Source organism: Cricetulus griseus, chromosome 2 (assembly GCF_003668045.3).
Source record: "Cricetulus griseus strain 17A/GY chromosome 2, alternate assembly CriGri-PICRH-1.0, whole genome shotgun sequence".
Classification (NCBI taxonomy): domain Eukaryota; kingdom Metazoa; phylum Chordata; class Mammalia; order Rodentia; family Cricetidae; genus Cricetulus; species Cricetulus griseus.
This window is the reverse complement of record NC_048595.1, coordinates 372,262,379-372,287,741: the sequence shown is the minus strand read 5'-3', so window position 1 is coordinate 372,287,741 and position 25,363 is coordinate 372,262,379. Positions and strand designations below refer to the sequence as shown.

The following is a 25,363-nucleotide window of genomic DNA, read 5'->3' as shown; positions in this document are numbered from 1 at the left end:
TGTCTCACGAGTAGATGGCAAATTGCAGCTCTTGGAGGCACCTTTCCAAGCCCCTGACAGTGAGCGCAGTTCTTTTGGATGTGTTTATGGCAGTGGGAGCCCTGACTGGCTGCTTAGGAAGAAACCTTCATGTGTCTTCATGGCTCCTGTCACAGATGTAGCCAGCTCCTTTGCAGTTCTTCTCAGTGTAGTAGTTAGGTCCCGGATGTCTGTGCCTGTTCACTGTGAAAGTGTCTGCTCTTTGGAGTCCTGCTTGGACTTATAGATGACAAACAGATGCTTCCTTTCAGCTTTGTGATTTAAACAACAAAAAAAGTGCTGGCTGTTCTGCTACTGGGACTAGGCAGGAGCCATATCAACACATTGCTCCAAATGACCAGGAGTTGTGGTCATAGTCCTGGCCTTGGTGTGGTATCTGTTCCCAAGTCAACTAGCTGTACACTGACGCTACTCTGAGCTGGTTACCAGGCCGCCTTGGTGTGTCTGTGTTGGTGGAGGCAAGTCTGCCTGCCCAGTCTGTCCTTTTCAGTGTACCAAGCAGGGCCACCTGACAGGGCAGGTTCTGGGTGGGTTTGGGGTCTCCAGAAGAGTCCTTCTCCTCACCCAGCTCATGAAGGTTCTTGGTTCTTAGGTCTTGGGGGATTGTTGGTTGGGGCTTGTGCTGCCCCTCTGCTTCTGGGATCTCCACAGATAACTTGAATTTGGGACTCTTGGGAGAGTACTTGAATATCCACCCATCCTGGGAGGACATGGCAGTCATTAAGATCAAGAACATGATGGTTACGGAACAGGGCCTGGCACTGGACACCATTTGCCATTTCCTAGAGGAGCACAGCCAGGTAGGATCAGAGAGACTAATGCTCCCCACTGGGTGGGAGATTCATGGGGCCTGGGAAGAAGTCAAGGCCCCCTCCAGGACCTGTCCCAAGCCATCACATTGAACTCATCAACCAACCTAGACTCCCATGGGTTTTGGCCATCCCTGAAGCTCCTAACCCTCTATGGATAGGTGCTGGAGGATTTCAGGGAGTTGGACTGGATGCCTTACTTTCCACCTACTGGTTCCCACAGAGTCCACCCAAGGTCTCCTTCTACCAGGGATGGCCAATGTACTCCCAGGCCCATGACTGCTCTGAACACCTTTATGGCAAGGTGCTTCAGGCCTGTCTATCTGGAAGTTCCCTGTCCTATAATGCCATCTTGAAGGCCAGAGATGACACCAGGAGGCAGAGGCAGGCAGATCTTTCTGAGTTCGAGGCCAGGCTGGACCAGGACAGCCAGGGATACACAGAGATACCTTGACATGAAACAAAACAAAACAAAAATTTATGCACTTTAATCTTTATGTCCAATCTCCCACATCTGCTGCCCACTCCTCTGGGCCAATCAAAGTGACACATTCTTTGAGGGCTGCAGCAGGCCTGTGTGCTTACAGAGAGAGGCTACCCAAGCACTCACAGCTGGGCATGGGGACTGAGAACCTAAGGTAAAGTGGGGAAGGGCAACCATTTGTTCAGAACAGGATGGGCAAAGGCCCAAGGAACCAACAATAAGCAGGCAGCATGCCCAAATGCCCACGGGATTGACTGTATCTACTAGAAATGTCAGCCTCTGTCCCAAGGATCACGGGGCACTATAGCAGAGGTGAACACAGCCAGATTTACTTAGGATTGAGGCTGTACATCCTGAAGGGACTTTCCTTTCCTTTTTTTCACTGATCTGAGAACAAGCTGCCCTCCACCCACTCAGGGTCCTGGGAGGGCTAAAACTGTCCTGTTGGCTCTAGAATCTGTCTTGCCGTGGTGGTTGGGTAGGGACAGGCAGGGCCTGAGTAACAGTCTGCCCACAGCTCTGGGAAAAGCAGGTGCCACACAGGGATTCCTCTGTGCAGAAGCTCCTAAAGTTCCTCAGCCTGGACCCCACGCAGGCTACCGATAAGGTCAGTACCCCACAGGAAATGCTTCAGGAGGGCGACCTCCCATGCATTGTCCCACACAGTGGGAGGAGAAAGGGCTCCCTCTTGGGGAAGGTCACTGTATGTGTGACCACACAGTCCTGCCATGCTAAGATGGGTGGATTTCTGAACAGCATTAGCCTACTCTCCACCCTGTCCTGCCCCAGGCCTTCCTCTTCCACCTCTATGGGCTGTTCCTGCGTGAGTGTCCCAATGTGGAGCAGGTTCAGTGGCACCTGGCCAGCCTCTTGGAGCTGTCCCACCAGCACTCCAGCCAGCGGGAGGTGGGTCAGAGTCCTCAGGCTATTGCCTTTTGCCTCCCTATCAGTTCCCAATCCTCATGCCCCATTCGACATCACTGTGGTCTCATGTGGCTCTCAGTGCATGAGACACTGCCAGCTTGTCACCAGCCTGGTCCCTGGGAGGCAGCCCTGGTGGAAGGACAGGTCCCAGAGAGCTGGACAATGACCTGCCCTGTCACTTGTGGGCTGCCTCACAGGGTCCTCTGGTACGCAGGGCATTGCACTGGCTGTGGGCCTGGCCTCCACCAAACACTTGGAGGCGGTATGGGCTCTGCTGGAGCACCTGGGCCGCACCAAGTTCCTGCGTTCAGTCACCGTGTCCCCAGACAGCCAGGTATGGTGGCACCGAGTACTAGAGCATGTTGACTAGGGCAGCATTGGATAGAGAGAGCGCCAGCCTCCACATGCCCATTGATGACACAGGGGACCCTGCCTGACCCATTTTTCTTAGGGGCTGGTATGGGGGACACAGGATAGATGAAGTACTTCGTAGAGTCCCCTCCCCAGTACCCCAGGAATGGAGACAAGTGAGCACAGGATTTGGGGCCAGGGAACCTCTAGGACTTTGAGAGCTATGCCAGGCTCAGGTCTCAAGTTCTCACTTGCCCTGATCCCAGTAGATAAACGAGCAGCTCTGCTTTCCTGGCCAGTTCTAACCCCAGAAAGAGTCTACAAGAGAACCTCGAAGAGAAGGCTTGCCTGGGGAACCAGCTAACGGGGCTTCCTAGATAGGAGGGCTAGTGGTAGCCCTAGGCCTGGCCCTGTGGAGGAGGGGTATTGCTGGTCTCTACTCTCATTACAGAGGCTACAACTTTCTCATTGGCAGGAGGGAGGTGGGGGCTGGGAGGGCTGAGATCCCGGAGCCCTTGAGCCTAGCTCTCACCTGTCCACAGCCATCAGACAACAACCTTCGATGGAAATGGGTCAGCAGCACCTCTCTGCTGTGCTATGGGCAGATAGCCAAGAATACCAAGGAGCAGATCCTGCCCTGGGTGGACAACATCGCCTCGAGAATGGTGTACTACTTCTCCTGTGGCCCCTGTGTGAGGCCCTCCCCACCTCTCCATAGAAGGATAGGGCAGTCACTGAAGCAGTACTCACAGGACATCCCTGAGGGGTCTAAGGAACCAAGCCCACTGAGGGTCTGCTCTCTGTGCTCCTGGGTCCAGTGTTCTGTCTACAGGTGGCTGAATAAGGCTGTCAGTCCAAGGTAGTGAGGCTGGCCTAGGGAAAAGGGAACCCTGTATTCAGTTTCCTTGATTGGCAGAGACATTGTATGTACAAGTGTGTGTCCTGTGACTCTGTGTCCTGTGTGTATGAGGTGTGTGTGTGTGTGTGTGTGTGTGTGTGTGTGTGTGTGTGTGTGTGTGTGTGTTGTATGTGAGATACACACTCTGCTGGTCCCCTGAGCAAGGTGGCTGTTTGGGTTATGCAACAGGATTTGACCTTTGGCCCATCTGTGGGGGACAGGATGAGATCCTGAAGTCAAGCTTCCTGTCTGCCACCATCCTGCTCACTAGATCCCTGCGGGAAGAGTATGGCTCCCAGAAGTACAAGTTCACTCAGATACCAGAGCTCATCCAGTGTCTCCTGGTAAGTGACATGCAGTCCACAGTGGGTGCTCTCTGTCCACAGTGGGTGCTGGCCAGAGACTGTCACCCTTGCCCCTCCTCTGCCCTCCAGGGCATCCTCCAGAAGGAGCCCAACTTCTTGAACACCTACTTACGGCAGAAAGTCATCCTGGTCATCGTGGGCCTGAGGTAAATCTCCTGGGGCACAGGAAGGAAGACAGGGAAGGTCCTGTGTTTGTGGTGGCAGTCTGTGTGTGAGGAAGGGGCTGGGGCCTGAGGGGACACCAGAACATTGGATGTGCTATTCGCCTAAGAGATTACGCTTTCTTTTTCATGGCCAAGATCGATTGTTAGTGCTGGCAAAAGCTAAGGCCTGTCCACAGTCACACACTGGACCACAGTCCTGAGCGTAGACTGGGCCCTAACCTAGTTATACATGAAGCCTAGCTTTTCTCCCTCGGGCCCTGATCTCACTCTATGTTCTGACCTGACCTATTCATAGCTTTGACTCTGACCCTGGAAATTGTCTAGGTTTCCCTCAGCTCACCACAGCCCCTATTGTGTTGGCCCTTCTCATTCCTCTGAGCCAAGAAGACAATGTCTACTTTCATATTCTAATTGTGCTGGTGTGTCCTTGCAGGAGCCCCTTGGGCCAGCCTTGCTCCCCAGCCCATCACTTTGTTCTCTTGCAGTAACCTGCGGCCCAGACTCAAACCCCTGCTCAAGTCCCAGGTCCTGCAGACTTGCCTGCACAGTGTGTATAAGCTTCCCTCTACTGAAGCCTTGAGAAGTGGCTCACCTTCGTTGGAACCAGCCCCAGATGTCACGGTGATGCCCTAGGCTTGGCATGTCTCTCTTCCAGGGATGTGGGTTCCTAGTGCTAGGTCAGGGGTTGGCCTCATTTGGTAATTGGCAGAAACAGGAGCTCTGTCTGGGTTTAGATCCATCTCTCCTGGAGCACAGTCTCCCTTCATCCTTAGAAAGCCCAGGACCTTCAGGGTTTTCTACGTAAAGGAGACGCTGGTCTCAGTGCTTCTCTGGTAGCGTTCTCTGAAGTGTGCCTTTTATACCTCATATTCACTGACTGTAAGTGAGCTGACAAATGTCCTCAAAGGGCTGGGATGCATCCTGGTCCTTGGCTTTGCAGGCCTACCCTGCTATCTCAGGCTGTCTTGCCCCAGACCCAGTTTCCTGGAGAGTTGAAACGGGGACAAGGCTGGATGTCACTCATATGTCTCTGATCACTCTTGCTGGCACACAGCTAGGCCATACCCCATTCCAAGACCTATGTATGTATGGAGGCCATATCCAAAGGCGGCCAAGCCAGATCTGTCCACAGGAAGTTAAAGGGAGATACAGTTTGCTGGGAGGAGGCCAGCTTAGGAAAGAAGCCACCTGCTGGCATGGCTCTGAGGGTAGCTAAGTTCTGTTCAGCAGAAAAAGCAAGGCAAGAATAAAGCCTCTCAAGTTTTGTTTCCTGGCCCTGGAAACAAACCAGGTTAGCCAGAGAGGACAGGTGGACACAGGGAGCTGGACTGTGGTCTTGTGCTAGGCTCCCAGAGCACACATGAGGCATTGCTTTGTGGATGGCCTAGAACCATACTAGGAGAGCCCAGGGAACTGAGGAAGACAGAGAGTCCCAGGGAAAGCTTACCTCCACATGGTCAAAAGGGAGGCAGCAGCCATTCCTATGTGTAGTTTACTGGGGCCATCTGCCACTGCACCAATTGATTTCCTGTAGTTGGCTATAGTTTTGATTCATTGTCACCTTTATGCTGACCACTGGGAGGAGTATTTTGTCATGCGCTCAACTTTGGTGAAATGTCTGTTCAGCTCTCACATCTAACTTTGAAATGGACTACTATGTAGGTTTTTAAAAACTACTTTTTGTGTTTGTGTGTATGTGCGTGTGTGTCTATGTTTATGTGTCTCTGTGTGAGTTTGGGTGTGTCTCTGTGTGTGCTTGTGTCTGTGTCTATAGTGTATGTGGTGTGTATGTGCCTGTGCACATGCATGTGTGCCTGTGTGTGTGTGTGTGTATCTGTGTGAGCCTGTGTATATGTGTCTGTGTGTATGTGTCTGTATGTGTGTCTATGTGAGCCTCTGTGTATGTTTCTGCCTATGTGTCTCGGTGCGTCTGTGTGAGCCTGTGTTTATGTGTGTGTGTGTGTCTGTGTCTCTTTGTGTGTATGTGTGTCTCTGTGTGTCTGTGTATATGTGTCTCTCTGTGTGTGTCTCTGTTTGAGCCGGTGTGTATGTGTTTCTCTCTGTGTGTGTGTCTGTATGAGCTTCTGTGTGTGTCTATGTGTGTCTTTATGAATCTGTGTGAATGTGTCTATGTGTGTGTGTGTGTGTGTGTGTGTGTGTGTGTGTGTGTGTGTCTGTCTGTCTGTCTGTCTGTCTGTCTGTCTGTGTGTACTGTGTGTACTGTGGTGCACATGTGGAGATCAGAGGAGAACTTGTGGAAATTATTACTCTCCTTCCACCATGTTGGTCCTAGGGATTGAACTCAGGTCTCCAGGTTTGACAGCAAGGGCCTTTACTCCCCTGAGCCATCTTGCCAGTCCTACTGTGCAGTTTTTAAAACTCCTCTTACATAATGGATGTAAGCCTATAGTCTGCACTTGAAAATCTTTTCTCTGAGTTGGGACATTTTTGAATTCTCTGGGTTGTGGCTTCTAAAGAAATTGCTACTGGACAGAAAACTCCTACTGATATTTGTTTACATAGTCTGTGCTGTGTGCATGATGTCTAGGAAGTTTGCTTGGCTCCGGGGCCACAAAGATTGTCTGGGTTTTCTAATGGAAGTTTTGCATTTTGTGGGTTCAGCTTTATATTTTGTGGCTGCAGCTGAAAGGAAGCACCCTAGCTGGAAAGAGCAGAACAGTACTACCCACAGCTCTGGAGGCTGTAAGGACAAGGTTTGAATGTCAGACATCCCCCACAAGCCCATGTGTCTGAATACTGAGTCTCCAGCTGGTGGCATTGCTTTTGGGGGGCCTAGATGGAGAAAGTGGGTCACTGTGGTGAGTCTGTCCCTGCTTTCAACCTGAACAATCTCTTTTCTCTGAGCCATGTGAGAAGGTGTGCTGCAAGCTCCTTCCACCACAGCCCAAGCAGCTAGGGTCATCATGCCTTCCCATAGCTATATACTGTATGGGCTGAGCTATGAGCCCAAACAAATCTTGAAGTTGCTTATGTTGGGTATTTGGGTACTCTAACAAAGTAAATGTTGCTGTTGCTCATCAGTAGCAGTGAGGCCTGGGAGAGAGACAGCCCTGTGCTGCTGCCTTCAGAGACCTGAGGAATTCCTTGCATAGACACGTACTCAGGGAAAACCAAGATTTATGACTTTGTGCAGAAAAGAATTTCAAGTGCAGTTTGAAGCAGAGTTGGATTTTATTAGGAAGAGAGTTTAACATAGACTTAGCACGGTGTTGATAGAAATAGAGGCACTCAAAGAAAGGATAAGACACACCCAAGTGGGAAAAAGTCAGGCTCAAATATCCTAGCTATGGGCACACAAATGACACTCGTGGCTTTCAAGCTCCATCTCAAAGGGTAAATAAGATTCTGAGGTGCTTCTGGAAGTGGGTAGGACTGCAGTCTGATAGGGTGAGATCATGGTTGCTAGGGCCCAAGCTGTATCTTTCACTTAAATGGAGTCTCCTATCTTGCTTCTGAGATTCCTAGAAAATTATATGTTTACATTTGGGAAAGGAGTAAGGCATCCTCAGATCTGCTCAGCCTTAAGTGTGATCATTGCTATTTTAGTATCTTTATTTGAAATATCTCCATGTAAGAGTATCACCTCCATGTGAGAAGCTTTCCCAGTGGATGGTGTTAGCTGTGCTGGGATTCTTGATTCCTTTCAGAGATGTGCTTGGGCCTTCCAGATGTGTTTATGTTTATATTTTCTGGTTTTATTTCCATTTTGGAACCATTCTTCACTTTGAGACAAGATTATGATCTAAAGATTCTTTTAATCTAGAACCATTTCCTTTGTCTTTTAATCTTTATCAAAAATATGAAAAAAAAAGCCAGTTGGTGATGGCACACCCCTTTAATCCCAGCACTCAGGAGGTGAAGGCAGACAGCTCTGAGTTCAAGGCCAGCCTGGTCTACAGAATGAGTTTCAGGACAGCCAGGGCTACACAGTGAGACCCTATCTCAAAAAAAAAAAAAACCAATAAACAAACAAGTGTTTCATTTGTATCTGCTATGTTTTCAATGATTGAAACATTAGCCAAAAGTCCCTCTTGGGAAAACAGCAGGTCAGCGGGAAAGAGTAGAGCAGCAGGCATTGTCAGTGGCTGCAGAAGAGGCCATGAGCAGAGCTGGAGGGGGCATTCCTGAGCAGCTAAAGGGACTTGTATGCTCGCACCAGCGTTCCTCTGTGAAAAGTCTGGAGGCTGGTCTCACTATCCCAGCCATCACAAATGACATGGTTAGTCTCACCTGCCAGAGTTGGGCCCTGGGAAGCAAACACATCTGCACCCTTATGGAGGAGCTGGGGAGACCATGAGGTGACCTGGCTGTGTGATGCCAGCTGTCCCTGTCCCTTGCCAGGTGCTGTACAAGAAGACAATTCGTGCCCTGGACCTGCTCCTTCATAACTTCATCTCTGAAAACCCAAGCATGGATGAGATCTGCTTTCTCCTGCAGGTAAGGCCTGTGAACCTGCAGAGTAGAAATTCCAGCCCCAGCCTGAACTACTAGAGAGAGGGTGAGTGTGTGTGTGTGTGTGTGTGTGTGTGTGTGTGTGCGCCTGCCTTCCTGCCTGCATATTAGGTAAGGACTGAAAGAGGCCCTTATACACAGACCTTCAACACTCTAGGTAAGTGCTCTAACGCTAAGCCATACCCCCAAGCCTTTATGAGAAGTGGAGGGAGACTGGATGACACGGGCACATGTGTTTCCTGTTTCTATGATGTGGTGCCTCTTAATACCCAAGGACTGTCAATAAGAAGGTTAATCACCACTCTAAGACCTCCAGAGCTATGCACCACCATAGTCTGCTTTGGGTACTTTATTATAGTAATGAAAGATGGACAGACATACTTTATAGTGGGTTGGACTTAAACATGGAGCCAGTTCTATTTGGGGCCGGGAACTGGCTCCAGAATCAGGAAACTCTTGAGAGTCCTTAACCTATGGGATCTGATGCAGCTTCCAGGTAGACAGCATTGAAGTTTAGTTGAGTTGAAGGATACCCACTGGTGTCTATCATAGGATTGTTTGGCTGGTGTTAGAAGAATCATACTGGCTGTGTAAGAATAAGAAGGTCACTTGGGTTGTCCCTATGTCTCAGATGGCCCAAAGCTGTAAGGCACCCCAGAGCTGAAGGAGTGGATTGATGGACAGGCACTTTTAAGAGGCCAGTGATCTAGATGGGTAGCTGTCGTCCTTATCGGTGGCCAGACTCTGGCTGATCTTGAGCTGGGTGTGATGGGGGTCTGTGGGCATAGGTTCTCATGCTCTCCTCTACTCCTCCCAGCACACAGAGACCTGGTTGAATTCTGACCAGAGGCATGAGCGCTGTAGGGCAGTGCAGTCCATCTTCCTGCTGCTGCAGTATGTGGTGGACTCTTTGAAGCTCGCTGTGAGTTCCCTACACCCTAAAGCCTTGGGGATTATCTGATGGGGGTAAGAGAGGTTAGCATCCGGGAGCATGGTGGAGTCTTGCCATAGGCTGGGGACTGTGGCTACAACTTAGAAAGGACAACCTGAGGAAATCCCTAAGCCAAGACCACAACCAACAGAGAGCAGAGACTGAAGCAGTGTGGAAGAGTAGGGGCCCTGAAAGAATCAGCCAACTGTTTACTGTCTTCCAACACTCACCAACTTAGAGCTACATGCAAGGCCACTTGCTCACTGATAGTCCCAGACTGAGAGAAACTATGTGACTTGTGTTATGAGTATGGGCTGGGCCCTAAAAAAATAACCTGTAATTGTCCAGAGTCTGACTGAGAGAGAAGCAGGGGCAGAAGGCCGAGAGGGAGAGCAGAGGAGAGGCAAGAGAGAGGGGTGTGAGGCAGAGAGTGGTGGGGCAGCAGAGGCAGAGGGCAGAGACATGCAAGGGAAGACTGCTATGGGAGAGAGAAGTGTGAGAGCTGAAGAAGCAGGAGAGAATGAATGAATGAATGAATGAATGAATGTAAAAAAGGTATGTATGTGTGAGTGAGTATGAGAGAGAGCTGTGCAAAAGAGATGCTGCCACAGAGAAGCTGTGCCTAGAAACTGTCTAAAGTGCTGTGCACGGTGAGGGTCTGTATAATGAGATGTTAGCTATGGCTGTGTGGAGATCTGTAAGTGAATATAAAAATATGTAACTGGGCAAGAGAGAGATGTTTGTATATAAAGAGAAAGAGAGTCTGGAAAGAGAGTCCATTTAAGTTGAAGTAAAAGAGAAGGTCACCATCAGGAAAGTGTGTGCTTGCTTATTTTCTCCTCAGTTAGAAAAGTCTAGTAACCCTCAGATAAGAATCTTTCCCTCTACCCTGAGGTTTTCTCTTTATTACCCTGGAGTGGATCTGGGGAGGCTAGACCCCCAAGTCAGTGACATAACTGGTCATAAAAAAAATGTAAATAAAACCATGATGAGGTACCGCCATCCACCTACTGGAAGGGTAAAATTAACAGCAAGTGTTGGCCAAGGTATGGAGTCCCGGAAATGTCTCACATAGCTGCTGGGAGTGTAGGATGTTAAAACTGCCTAGCAGAACTTCTGGCAGTTTCTTTGAAAGTTAAACACATACTTATCCCCTAACCATACAGGATGATCCTAGGTATTTATCCAATAGGATATATATATATATAATATATATATATATATATATATATATATATTGCAAGAATACCTATATGGTTTTGTTCATACTGGAGCCAACCTGGGAGCCCTGCAGAGATGTCATCAATAAGAGCAGGCAAACAACATGTGGCAACATCCATTCAGCCATTCACACATCAACCATAGGTGTGAACCACAAGGATAGAGCAGAGAAGAGGAACCTTGAGGAGAGCGATTGCCTTGGCAGGCAGGACTGGCTGTGAGGCCCCAGGAAACACAATGGAGAGTGTGTTCTCACAGGCACAGGGAGAATGGGGAGGGTGCATTTCATGGTGTGTTGGAGTGTGGAAATTAATGGAGGTGTTGGGAGGTGAGTCCTGCCAGAGGAAATTATGGTTTTATCTTAAAACTGAACTCTCTCAGGAGTCGGTTAGCCCTTGAGAGACTGGATGTCTCCTCTGGCATCCACACACTGTTGTGACATGCACCCCTGCCCAGTGTCATCCAACACAAAGCGATGCAGTGAGAGGCCCTCCCCAGAAGCCACTACCTGAGGCTGAGCTTCCTAGTGTCAAGAACTGTGAGCTAAACAAACTTGATTATCAATCACCCAGCCTCAGCTGCACACAGCAGCAGAAAGAGGAAACAGACACAAGAATCTATTGAAATTTTCAAAGCGATTGAATTTTGCACTTAATATTTGTAACTTCTCTGTAACTGAAATCTTAAATAAAAATTACCATAAAACTGATAGCAATTCTGTGGTTTGGTTTTTGCAGTAATATTGGTTTGAAATTTGATTCTGTGGAGTATTCTAAATAAAATTTTTCAGAAACAAATGACAGAAATGGAGGGTCTGGAAGCAGGAAGTCTCCTGCAAATGGACCAGGATTTCCATCAGAGAGAAACAGAGCGTGGCTCTGTACTAGAGCTGCGGCTGGTGAACATGTGATTCTCTTAATACAAGTGGGTGTAGATATGTATTTCAGCATTCATCGAGCTCTGTATGGTGCGGTTGTAAGGTTTGTGTATCGAGGTGTATGCATGTGAGGTATGCACATGAGGTATGTTGTAAATGTAATGTATGTATGTTATATGTGTGTCGCGTGTGTGAGCAGTGTTATGCATGTGAGAAATATTGTGTGTTTAAAGAATGTGTGTGTGTATAGTGTTGTGTGAGTGAGGAGTGCTCTATGTGTGTTTAGTGTTATGTGTGTGAGGAGTGCTCTGTGTGTGTGTGTGTGTGTGTGTGTGTGTGTGTGTGTGTGTGTGTGTTTGTATGCAGTGTTGTGTGAGAGGAGTGCTCTGTGTGTGTGTAGTGTTGTGTGTGTAAGGAGTTCTCTCTGTGTTTAGTGTTGTGTGAGTGACAAATGCTGTGTGTGTGTGTTTAGTGTTGTGTGTGTGTGTTTGTATGCATTGTTGTGTAAGGAGTTCTCTCTGTGTTTAGTGTTGTGTGAGTGAGGAGTGCTGTGTGTGTTTAGTGTTATGTGTGTGACTGTGTGTGTAGTGTTGTGTGAGGAGTGCTCTCTCTCTCTCTCTCTCTCTCTCTCTCTCTCTCTCTCTGTAGTGTTATAGATATGGTAGGAGTATTGTATATGTGAAGAATGTTTTGTGTGAGTGTTGGAAATGTGAGGAGTGCTGTGTGTGTGTTTAGTGTTGTATGTGAAGTATGACTGTATTAGGACAGCCGATGGAGTCTGGATACGGACTGAGGATTAGATAACGGTATTGATGTTGAATAACATTTTTGTGACAGTGACTGTTGCACTGTGCATTTGTGAATAAATGTCCTCATTCTTATGAAATAGACAATGGAGTGTTTGAGATCAAATGTCTTGTGTCTCCAGTCAGAAGAAGGGAGAAGGCCAAAGGGAACCAAACAGAGCAGAGTGTAACTAAGAGGAAACAGTGGCTAAAGGACACAGGAATTCTGATCTATTCTTCCATATGCTTGAAGTTAAAGCTACAACATTGAAAATAAAATGTCTGTGAGGGTCCTCACAGAGCAGTTAGAACTAAGCAAGGTTTGAGATGGATGAAGGCGTCACTGGAAAGTTTGTGAGTTGGGTCTTGCAAAGTTGGCTTTGGGGTTCCAGGCTGGGGTTGGCAGGAGCAGTGGCACCTGTCACCAACTGAAGTGTCTTGTGAGTCTGCACTGAGGTGTGCTTCCAGGTGAGGTGGGCTGGCTAGGTGGGTGGATGGCTGCTACACACTCAGGCCACCGTGCTGGTCTGGGTGTCAGGATCTGGTAGGGAGCTGAGAGGCTCAGCCTGGAGACTTCAGAAAAAGCATCCGACATGGGCTTCACAGAGCAATGGATTCGTGAATGATACAAAAGGTTCTAAGCTGACAGCAAATGAGCAGGGTGTTCGGGGCTGTCTTCCTGCAAGCCTGGAGCAGAAGCCTCACTTTGAGAGGACAGCAGTATGGCCCATGCAGGAAGAAAGAGCCTCTGCAGATCGGGACACCCAAACTCTTGTCATCAGGCTGCTTTCCAGCCCCACAGACTCATCGCCAGTATAGAGCAGCTCAGCCGGTGGAGGAGGAGAGGGCATTTGTTCAGGTTCAACCTCCATGGGCACAGGAGAATCACCAAAGTCAAGCTGTAACCATGTGCTCGCTCCTCCAGATCTCAGAGGATTGACATTGAGTGGAGACTGCGAATGTCCTCCCTATCATCCCCCTGAGGATTGCAGGAGGCCTCCATCAATATTCTTCTGTACCGATTTGCATATGGTAAAAGGAGCTGATGAAATGGTACACAGTGTGCGGCTGTGTTCAGGAATTTAAAGGGATACACAACTAAAGGGAAAAATGTGATACTAAGAGCTACGGGGTAAATGTGGTGACCACAAGAGTTGGAAGGACATTTTAGAACTGCAAACAAAACAGATCTGCATGAAAAGGCACTGGGTCCATTAACCAGCAGTTCAGCCACCACAGAAGAAATCAGAATTGGATCCAGGACAAAGGAACCTACTGAGACCAAAGAGAAAAGAAGGCCCCGAGGAAAAGAATGAAAGCCCAGTGGGCGTGGAACAACGTGGTGTGGAAGCAGACTGACTCCCAGGAGAAGTGAGACAATCAGGGCAGAGTGGGTGGCACCACGATGGTGGAAAAAAACACACACCTAAAGATGAGAATGTCAAGGAATCTCAAGCAGGACACGCACAAAGGAAAACACAGGCGAACACACCACAGCCCAAATTCTTAAAGACCAGGCAAAGACAGGAAAACCTTAAAGCAGCCAAGAGAGATGATGCACTCACCAACATACATGCATTTACATGGGCGTACATATGTATACATATACAGGCATGCATGTACACACACAAGCACACGTGCATACACAGGCACACACACATTCACATAGTCATGCATGCATACACACACAGGCACACATAACATGCATATAACATTCAGGTACATATGCACACACACTGGCATGCCTGCATTCAGATGTACACACTAACACACACACACACACACACACACACACACACACACACACACGCACACAAGCATGCAGGTATATATGTACACACACTGACATGCCTGCATGCATATGTATACACAAGCATGCAGGCACATATACATATCGACAGGCACACCTACCCACACACATGCCTGAAGGGAGTGATAGGCATACCCAGCCTCTTACTGTTAAAAACAGAAATGCCTTTTCCCAGTGAGAAGACAGGTCAGAGAGGTGAAGTGTTCCCTTGGGTGGGACAGGAGCCCTTCTCAAACCCCAGCCAGTGTATCTCCTACAAGAAGCTGAGAACAGGAATGGAGGGAAGAAGTGACACAAGGAAGCTAGCCTGGCTTTGCTCACTGCTCCCCTCTTCCCAGAAAGAGGCCGTGCCATCCATGCTGGGCCACCAGATAGGCCTTCTGACTCTGCTGTGGCGGGATAAAGACGAGTCAACACAAGAGCATTCTCACCACTGTGTCTCCCTCCTCATGCAGCTTTTGTCCCAGCAGAAAGGTGAGTGGGGCAGGGTTGGAGAAGGGGAGGCTCAGAGTGGCTCAGGGCCAGCTCTATTCTGGCCTCGCTGTGAGCTGGGACAACAGTGTTGGAGGAAAGTGGCCACCTCCAGGCCCGGCAGCCCTCCTGAACACATCCATACACAGGGAAGTTGGTGGAGTCTACACAGTTGAGCAAGACGAGGCACCTTGAAGCCATCAAGTCTGGACATTTGGAGGGGAAGCTCTACCACATGGTGCAGGTGAGGTTGCTCAGGCTGGTCCCGGGCCTCTCATGGCCCCAGAGCACAGCGGTTATATGGTCTGTCCTCTGCATTCCCAGCCCTGAAGAGATGGGGCCAAAGGGTCCCTCCCAGGCAAGCAGGTTGGGCAGAAACAGGATGGGATGGATTTTTTGCTCTTTCCATGAAAATTATCTGTACCTCTCCTTCCAGCCTCAGCTTGGATAGAGCCTTTGAACCCATGGGTCAGAGGTTCTCGCTTGTGTACCTCCCTCTGGGGACAGGGGCAGCCAGCCTACCTTGCTCTCCTGGGACACTCTGTTCTTAGCACTGCCCCTCCAGAGGGAGGGGGTGCACTTCTTCTGACCTTTCATGACATACCCTTCCTATGTTCCTCTAAGGCCTGCCCTGCCTGTTACATAGGATAGAGAAGAGAGGGACAGGGTCTGTGTCCGAGCTCCATGACTGGTTGGGTGGGCCTCCCATCTTGCTGAGCCTCAGTTTTCTGACCTTCCAAGTGAGGGTTCAGCTTCTGAGATAGGCTGGGTCAGAGGCAGTGACACCTTCCAGTATCTCATGTCTTCTGAGTCATGGATGAGGCTGAGTCTGTTGTCCTAGTAGCCTCTCCTTAGAGACAGTAGATGGCAATTTTGGTCCCTTTGTTCTGGGGCAGTAGGAGAGGGAAGTAAGGCTATGGCTGGGCAAGAGTTATTCATCATTCTGACCCAGCAGGAACTGGGTGCTGTGAGTCTTTGCAAGGTTATTTGCTGCCATTGTCCTTAGAGAGTGTCTTCAGAGGCAGCTGTGCTTATGGCCAGCACACTTGCAGCCACTCAGCCATGGACCCAGGGTGGAGGAACTACAGGTCATAGCAGCCTGAGACAAGGGCAGAATAGGCCCTTTGGGGTCCTGCAAGTCTGTGGTTCATAGCACTTACAAGACTGTGCACACAACCTTCATTCCCTAGATTGCTTCCTGGCCTGAGCCACTGCTGGCCAGAGGTTACCCCTACCCCCTCCCCAACTTTTGACTCTGTACAGGTTTTCAGGGACAACCTGACGGTGGCACAGCATACACAACTGATCCTCACATTGGTGCGCAACCTAGGCAGTTGTAACTACCTCCGCTCCGACCTTGCTGCCCAGCTTCTACTGATGATCTGTGAGGAGCATAGCTGCAGGAAGGAACAGGTTAGGTGGGTGGGTGTGGCTCCCTTCAGGCTATGTGTACCTGCCTATGTGAGCATGAAACTATCTACATTCATTCACCTGTACACAGAGACAATGAGCCTAAGAAGCCTCCTGGACAGCTGTCTTTGCCCAACAGATTCCTGGACCACCATCTGCTGCCTCATGGTGGCCTGGGGAAGAGGACAGATCTATCTGCCCTCCAATTCAGTTTGGCCAACTAAATTGAAGATTCACCCTTAGGGAATGCCAGGTCCCATCCACTTGGTGCCCTTACAGGTCAACCGCAGCCCCCCTCTTGCCTTGTTCGCCTCACCTTCCTTAAGACAGAGATGGAGCATGGGAGTTGAGCCACAAAGCTAAGTCCTACCAGGAACTCATAGGGTCTTGCCCTGTCTGAAGCTGCATTCCACCTTGCAGGTGGCTGAGATCTTGCAAGACCTGTTCCAGCAACTGCCAAAGATCCACTCTCTGAGTGTCCAGCAGACCATAAATAAGGTCACCAAGGCTCTGGGGATCCAGCATACTCAGGAGGTGGTGGAGGTGGTCTTGTCCCTATGTCATCCCTCAGATAGGTAGGTAGGTCTTCCCTTGGTCAGGCACCCCAATATGGGAGGGACATCATCCAGGCATGTGGTGGTCATCCAGCCTGGTCTTTAGTTACTTACTGAACACATTAGGCAGGAATAAGCTCTCAAGGATTCTGTCTTTTTCCTGACTCTGGACCTGTGGCCAGAGGGCCTCTGAAGGTGTTTGGGGATTAAACAAGGCTCCAGCAGTCTCAGGTCAGCATAGACACCATTTTAGATTCACAGTCACCAGAGGCCAATCTGTAAGTCTCTAGGTAGAGACCAGTCAGAGGCTATGAAATACTCAGTGACACCCTCCATTCATCCATAGGTGCCCTGTGGTCCAGAGCCCTGGTGGGTTCTGTTTCCAGCTACCACACTAGCTATCCCTGGGTCTTCTGAGAGGCAGTGTGTTGACAATAAAGCCTTACTAATTCAGAGCATAGCTGTGGGCTGGCAAAAGCAGCATAGCCGTAAGTCTGTCAGGACTTGTAAGCTTGTCAGTTTTTAAGTGGCCAGCCATATTCTGCATCTCATGAATATACATATAGTCGACCCTGAGGGAGGTGGCAAGGACGGTGGCTGATCTCAGAGCACACAGGGAGCCAAGAGAAACTGGGGATTCATGAGCTCTGCTGGCTCCCTCTTCTCTTCAGACCATATGAGGGGTTTGCTATTTGCTCAGGGTCCTGGAGAGAGGGGTTGCAAGGCTGGGGCTCATGCAGATGCCCAATGAAGCAGCACAGAACACGGACCTCAGGGCCCCTTGCCTGCTGCTCCCAAGTGGCTCATTTTCTCACATCCTGCTAACGGCCAGCATTTATGGGAGGCTTCTCTGCAGTGGTGTTCCCAGTGGTGGCCTAGATCCTGTCTCATCAGGTGGATCCTACTGTTGTGGAAGGCTCTGGCTACCAACTACCGTTTACCTCGTGATGTCATAACCCTGCTCTACGTAAAGTTAAAATTGAGGCCACCCAGGAGGCTCCTCCAGGCCACATATCGAGCCCGTCTGGTCTCCCTGACGGTGAGTAGCACCCTTTGCCTTGCCACCAGCATGGTCTCCTCACTGACAGTAGCAGTATCCAGGGCTTCAGTGGGATTCTCACGAGGACACTGTGCTGCCTCCAAGGGCCCCACCTTCAGGCCTTTATCATAGTTTGTGGTTATTTGTGAAGGTGGCCAATGTATTTCACCTGCTCATGAATCTCCCACCCTGCATGCATGGCCCCGCTGTGTGTCTGAGGTACCCACTGATGGACCGGCCACCTGGCTGAAGACCCCTGCTGCTATTAGCACTTGTTTCTCCATGGGGATGCCCCATCATAGACCATAACAGAACTAAAAATCCACGTGCTCTCAGCAAGTGGTTCCTAGACACAATGAGAAGTAGGAGAAAGTCTTGGCTGCCCTAACAAGACTCAGAGACACGGTGACCATGCACTGGGCCATGGTTGGCTGTGGGAACAAGAATAGTGGAGAGAGATGGAGGAGTGATGAGATGCCTCCAGAAGGGTCTAGGGAAGGCAGAGGGATCCCTGAGCAGAAAGCAGGGCAGGGGTGGGGGTGAAGATTGCCAGCACTGGTAGGGAGTTGAGGCCAGCACCTGGACTTTTCCCAAGGTTTGGAAGGGCCTGACTTATCAGTGACCCATTTATTTCTGCCCCTTGAAATGAGACCTTTCAATTCATGGGAAGACCACATGGGGCCGTGGGTGTGGTACCCGAGGTCTGGCTAGGAGATGGTTTAGGGAAAAAGCCAGGGGACTCTATGGCGATACATAGCCCAACCCCAAAGAAACAGGGCTGGATGTGGCCAGCCACCAGAAACTCAGGGATAGGGACAAAAGACAATGGGACCAGGAGAGGTCTTCATCAAGGAGGATCTGATGGAGGATGGGCACTTGGAGAGATCCGACTCATCAGAAGGTGGAGCCAAACCAGGAAAAGCACCATCAGCAGTGTGGAAGCCAGGCGTTCCTGGGGCCTGAACAAAGCCAGGAAGTCAGGGCCCAGCCCCAGAGACTGTAATGGATCCTGGTTTATCCTCAGGGATATACCACAGGGATCTTCAGAGATTTATCCAAGGGGTCTCCATGGTGAGCAGCAGCAGGCCAGATGAAGGCAGTGAGGCCTGGACTAAAGTGGCTTTGTAGCTGTTGTCCCCACTCTTGTACTCAGGGGTCTCCTCCAGGCTCTGCTGTCACCCACTGCAGGCACTGGGCACCATTTATGAGCTCCTCTACACCCCGGAGTACAGGGGCACGGTCCGCTGGGCTTTCGCAGGCATCCTTCTGGGCCTCCTCACAGAGCTCTACTACCTGCTGGAAGTGGGCCTGGTGCAGGGCATCTCAGACTACCAGGAAGACAATCTAGCCTCTAAGCCCCTCGGGCCCTGCAGGTGAGCCAAGCTGCCTGTTGTCCCCCTCCTTGTACCCACTGAACCATGCTGATTCTGGAGGACCCAAGAAGGAAAGGATTTTGGATGGAAGTGTGATAGGGGTGGGATAGATAGAGTATACAACCTGGCCAGTACAGAGACTCCTGAGCAAGGGGAGCCTGGTAGGTGGCAGCGGGTAGGTTTTAGGCACTTGTCTTGTTTCTCTCTGCCCAGGACCTGCCTAGAAGCACTCAAGGGCCTCTTTTGGACCAACCAGTACTGGGAAGTGTTTGCCGACATGAAGCTGATCCAGGGCTGGGAGCTCTTTGGGCACTTGGAAACCTTCCCAAAGGGAGTGACCCTTCTGGCCAGGTGAGCCCGCAGCGCAGACACCCTCTGCCTGGGAGGTTAGCAGTCCAGCCTCCCTGCTCTGGACCCTGCATCCCAAACCCAGCAATCTGGCCAGTGCTGAGGCCTGGCTGGAGGATGGAGCCCTCATGGACTTTGTGTGTGCCTCTTACATGTGATAGGGCCATGGTTCACTATGACTGTGAGGTCAAGGCTGTCTTGGGGCAGGCGCACATCTCCCTGAAGAGCACTGAGGAGCGAGACAACATCGTGGGCATCTGCATCATCACTGAGGTCAGCCTTTCCCCAGACTCCACAGTGGACGGAAGTCCCTTCCAGGTCTCTGACAAAAAAAAAAAAAAAGTATACATCTAACTCATGTGTCAGGTGTGCTAGCTGTTGAAAGTGCTTCTTTAGGTCTAACTCATTACCATGGTAGGGGGTAGACCGATTCCTTGGCAGCTGTGGTTAACAGGTGGGCTGATGGTGCCGACCCCTGCCCAGTTTCTCAACAGCCCAGATGTCTCCCAGTATGTGTCTCTGAAGGCCATGGACAACTGCCTGAACATGGGCCTTTCCAACCACAACCAAACAGTGAGAGCTATGAGCCTGAAGGGGCTAGGCAGCACCCTGATTCATCCTAAGAAGGTGAGGGGCAGGAGCTTGAGAGAGATGCCCTCTGCCATCCCAGCAGAGTTATGGGGAGGGCTGAGTACAAAGGAAGTGTCCTGAAGGCTATGTCCTTGCAAGGAGTGGTAGAGAGCACCTGTCAGGCCTGGTTGGCCCTGCTGAATTGCTTCAGATGGGGCTCTAATGGACCCTTTGTCTCCTCTAGATAGGAGCCCCTCATATGATAACCTCCCTTTTGAGCCCCCCATAGCAGGGCTATTCTGACATGGCCCTCATGACAGTGCTGGAATGCAGCTGCAAATTTGGCCTGTGCCAGATACATGGTGTGGTTTTGTCTGTTTTTCTGTCCAACCTGTAGGGGAGTTGGAGAGTAGACCTGGGAACAGTCAGCTTCAGCACTCAGACCTCCTCCCTATGGGCACTGACTCAGACATGGGCAGATACTTAACCTTGTGAGAAGGCCAGGAGCCCCAGTACCTGCCTGGAGCTATGACCTGCCTCACTGGGGCAGCTGGCAAAACTGGTCAAATGTCCCACTGGAGGGTGGTGGTCTCCCTGCAGGTAACTGTGCTGAGAAGTAAGTTGATGGAGCTATTGGACAAGTTTGTACAGCCTGAGATCAAGGACCCTGTGGGCCTGATGGAGATCATGGGCCACCTCCTGCACCATCTGGGTGTCCAGGGCACTGGTACTGTCAGCTTCGATATTGCTCAGCACCTTCTCAACCTGTTCACAGATGTGAGTGGGGCAGGGGGTGGGGTGGGTGGCAGAAGAGGGCAGGGAAGTGTTGCAGACAACAATCAGAAGCCAGTATCACTTAGCATCTGCTACCTGTACCAAGCCCAGACTCCACTGAGATTACAGACCCTGTAGTCTAGTGGTAGTTGAAGTCTGTGATGGCACTGAGTCTTGTTCCCTGGACATCTGAACCAACAGTTCCATTTGAACATGAACTCCTATGGTAGAATAGGGCCAAGTTATTTCAGGGGGTTGAGGTTGGGAATGAGGAAGGCTTGAACTTGGCATGGACAGTCCCAGGAAGACCACCACAACATGTCCCTGAGACGGATTAGAACCACCAGGGAGAAGGGCTGGAGAGATGGCTTAGCCATTAAAGGCTAGGCTCACAACCATAAATATAGAACCGGGGAGATGAGAGCTAGGATAAGACCCAACTGGGATAGGTAGGCAGCCAGTGGCCACAGTGCATTTGAAATCAAGGAGAAGGCAGTTTGGGGCAGAAGATGGCTCTGCTTTCATGGATAGGAGTTAGTAGAAGGAGCAATACTGGAGAATTAGCAGTCACCCCCTTAGATACTGGGTTCTGTACCCACCTCAACCCAAGGACAAAGGCACTGTTGTTAGACACTGTTTACAGAAGGTAAAACAGTGTAAGGAAGGATCCTCACCCAAGGTCATGGAGCTAGAATGTCACAGATTCAATAGTCAGGTCTGCCTAGGAGTGGAGGTATGATTGCTGTTACCCTAGGGATGTGCAGAGAAACCCAGAGGTGAGAAACCAGGAATAATGAATAAGTCAGAGAAGGCTGCCAGAGGACGAAGGGGATCGTGAGTGGAGCTGAGGAGATGGAGAACATGAGTAGGCCATGTGTCTTAGTTGGAGTTTGTATTGCTGTGAAGAGACACTATGACCACAGCAACTCTTATAAGGAAAACATTTAATTGAGGGGGCTCACTTATAGTTTCAGAGGCTCAGCCCTTTATCATAATGGTGGGGAGCATGATGGCATGTAGGGAGAGGTGGTGCTGGAGGAATAGCTGAGAGTCTACATTGTGCAGGCAACAGGAAGTTGACTGTCACACTGTTGGAAGCTTGAGCAAAAATGACCTCAAAGTCCACTCCCACAATGACACACTTCTTCCAATAAGGCCATACCTCTTAATAGTGCCATTCCTTTTGGGGACCATTTTCTTTCAAACCACCACACCATGGGACAGGAGACATCAACAGACTCGGGGTCTGAGTGGACATTGGCCTATGGGGCTAGGGACAACGTAGGTTGTCCCTGGGCTGAGCAAGGACAAAGTGAAGCAACCAGAAGTCATGGGAGAAGTCTGGCCTGTCTTGTGCCTGTGAATTCCATCTCTCCCAGGAAAGGGCAAAGGTACGAGAATATGCCATTTTCCTATTCGGAGATGTCATTCACTATGGTGGAAAGAAGTTACGGCAGAGCCTCAAGAGTCTGGCTTTCCAGGCTGCAGTGCCCCTGCTCTTCCATATGGCTGACCCCTGCCCAGAAGTGGCCATGGTGAGTGTGCTCCAGCTCAGCTGGGGCATCTAGGAAAGCAAGACCAAAGGAGGACCCAGGCGGTGGACTTGGAGGGCTCAGCTCTCACAAGTGGAGACCAGAGTGAGGCGAGTGCTCTAGAGAGCCTATCTGGGCTCAGTTTGCATCTGTAGCCCAACCCAGTAGCCAGAGAAAAGAAGTGGGATCCATCCTGGTGGTATTTCCTCAGCTACCTGCATCAGACTTCTCCCTCCCATCCACCCCTCACTCCAGGCCCCTGTGCAGCCTCTTCTGGCTGAAGACCTCTACTTTGCCATCTAAAATCAGTTGCAAGAGTCTGGCATTCAGGATCTTTCTACCTCTTCTTCCCCTCCCCAGCCAGTGGTGTGATCATGGACTGCAATGAAACACCTACTTGTACCCTGCCTGCCTAGTGCCATGACCCTCCACCCCAGCCCCACCACTGGAGAGACCTTGTACAACTCTCCCTGGGGTGGCCCTGAAACACTTAGACATGCCACGAGGGCCTTGGGTTTTGGAGGCTATCCTCTAACTTAGCTTCTCCATGGAGCTAGTCTGGCATCTATTTACTACTCAAAGACCAAACTTGGCCTCTGCTGGCCTTGGAAACAAGCTGTCCCAGGCTTCTGAGAGTAAGGCCTCATGTCCAACAAACCTGGCCCAGGCCCATATCAACTGTGGGAAGTTAGATCTCTTCCCAAACTTAGAATAAGTCCCCACCCCTCTGAGGCTGGTATTCTGAGCTGGTTCCTCAGAAGGAAGCCTGGGCAGCCTTTCTGCAAAGTCTGTGTTAATTAGAGCAGGGCACCCTGGACTTGGGGAGTGGGTCACCCCTTCCTGTGGTGATACATTCCCTTCTAGTCCCCCTGCCTACTGCATGGCCCAGGTATCCAGAAGTCCAACAATGGTACTGCTACAGAAACTTGTCCTTGGGGTCTGTCTGGGATGAGGGGGTGGTGACGGGTGAAAGCAGAGGGAATCTGTTCTCCACTTACAGAAGGCCAAGTTCACCTTCCTGCGCTGTGCCATTTTGCTAAAATGGGAGTTCCGGAAGGAGCTGTTCGGCAAGCTGGCATGGGGCCAAGGGCTAGGCGCTGCAAATGACATTTTTGTCTATATGGTAAGGTGTGAGTACATTTCAGGGGGAGGTCTGGGGGCCAGAGAAGTGGTCAAGTCACCCCAGACTGCCTTGAGGGTGGGGTATGGGGATGGTGGAGGCAGTCCTGGGGTGTTTAAGTACTGAGGCTCTGTAGGGGAGCATTTTCCTTTCATAACTGGGCTGGGGTAATCTCTGAAATGGGCTGTCCAGGAAAACTTGACAGAGACTCCACCATGTGCCTACAGTGTACCCAAGGCCACTTTAGTGGGGCCTCTGAGGACAGAGTGCCCACTGACATTCCAGTACAGATTGAAGGCAGCTGAGCCCTATCCAGACATTTCAGGGCCTACCTGTGGGAAACCAGTAGTAAATGCCACCCCTTGCCACCCAGCAGTCACTTTAATCTTTGGCCCCAGGTTCTTCTGCTTTACTGGGTCTAGGCAGTCAGGGTGACACTCCCAGACTCTTAAACAGGATCAGAGTCACATGGGCAAGGCAGGACAGGTGTGTCTTCAGTCTTCAGACCTCACTGGATCCTGGTTCGGCCACTAGGCACAGGCCTAGAACTATAGCTGTGAAGATCTCAAAGTGATGTTTGGACAGGGTGGGGGCACTGAGCTCCTGGCCTGCTTACCCATCCCATGCAGTGGTACCACGTGCATCTTGATAACAGTAACAATAGAAGCATGGCCCTTGAGAGACCCAGGTTTGCAGCCTTCAGCTATTCGACCACGGTCCTGACTTTAAGTATCAGGTGCCATCAGGGTCCAAGGTTTAAAGAATAAAGCACAATAGGGAGGACAGGGAACAGGGCACTTAGGAATGGAGAGGCCATTGAAGGACACAGAGCAGGAGAGCCCATATATGATGCAGGCTCTTGTGCCATGTCTGCTATGCATGATAGCCACACCCCAAGGCAAGTGCCCAAAACCCCCAAGGCAACTTTGCTTCCTCAATAGCAGAGAAGCAGCAGGGGTACAGAAGTTGCCAGTGGTGAGCCTGCCTCTCCCTCTTCATGACATGGGCCTTGTAGGAGACCTTGGTGGCTTGGAGCTGTAGGACATTTGCTTTTGGTTTGTGGTGAGATGACAACCAGTCAGGGATGGGCAGAGGCATGCTGGATGGTCTCCAGAGTGATAACTGGCAAAGGCCACAAATATGGGTGCTCCCTGATCCTTGGCATGGGCTCCTGTCATTGGACCAAATGAAGGAACTGGACCATCACCACTGGCTACCCCTCTACATCTCCCATGGGACTCTGGTATCTTCCCTCCTCTCTTCCAGGCCCTAGGCAGTGGAAGAGGAGTTCAGTGCTGGGGGTGCCTCAGGAAAGCCTTGTCTCTAAAGTGAGGTGCCACACCAACCCTCAGTGTGGCCACAGGTCCTCTCTTCTCTCCTCAGATAGAAAGCAACCTTGGCAACTACCAACAGCTTCTCAGTCAGGCCTTGATGTATCTGGACAGCCCCCACAAGACCTTGAAGCTTGCAGCTATGAAGTTCATTGGTAGGTACTGGCTCAGCAGCCTCAACCCCACCCCTATGTCTCATCACCTGGGCTGCCACAGTGGATGGTCAGGTTCACATGTCCCGAGGGTCAGTGGCTCTATGTCAGTGAGGGGGGTGGGATGTTCCTGCTGGCTAGTGCTCTCAGTGGGCAAGGGTTGCCATTGCCACCGCCTCCTTGACTGCCCCAGGGGGACTGCTTCAGGACTACTTCAATGACCTCTGTTTCTACTTGACAAAGGACGATGTGATCATCCTAAAGAACTGTGAGTGAGTGGAGCCTCTGCACCCCCGGGGCAACTGAGGCCTGCCTTCCCAGACACTGAGGGAGCTTTCTGGTGAAGGATGCCTCTCCCGGTGGGGGTAGGGCCCACATTCCTCTCCTGACTGTGGGTACACCGGGCCCCTCAGCTCCACAAAAAGCTCCTGAATGGGACCTGTGGCCTCTCCTGCAGATCTGGAGGCCCTCAGCCATGACACAGACTCCAGGACCCGAAAGTTCTACCTGAACTACTGGGACGACGTTGTGGAGCTGTCCCACTACGTGATGCGCTGA

General features: G+C 50.6%; 1 protein-coding gene across 1 annotated transcript; it reads left to right on the top strand.

Moving 5' to 3' along the window:
• Window positions 1-749: 749 nt before the first annotated feature.
• Window positions 750-25,363, top strand: LOC100766448 (maestro heat-like repeat family member 5). Its single transcript, XM_027404300.2, has 24 exons — window positions 750-839; window positions 1,850-1,939; window positions 2,122-2,238; window positions 2,471-2,590; window positions 3,727-3,849; window positions 3,940-4,016; window positions 4,520-4,655; window positions 8,397-8,492; window positions 9,325-9,429; window positions 14,470-14,605; window positions 14,752-14,846; window positions 15,866-16,015; window positions 16,433-16,587; window positions 17,461-17,605; window positions 18,794-18,978; window positions 19,192-19,329; window positions 19,488-19,599; window positions 19,810-19,953; window positions 20,497-20,673; window positions 22,050-22,205; window positions 23,203-23,325; window positions 24,706-24,808; window positions 24,999-25,073; window positions 25,263-25,363. Exons 1-24 carry the CDS (start codon window positions 750-752, stop codon window positions 25,361-25,363), a joined length of 2,949 nt encoding a protein of 982 aa, XP_027260101.1.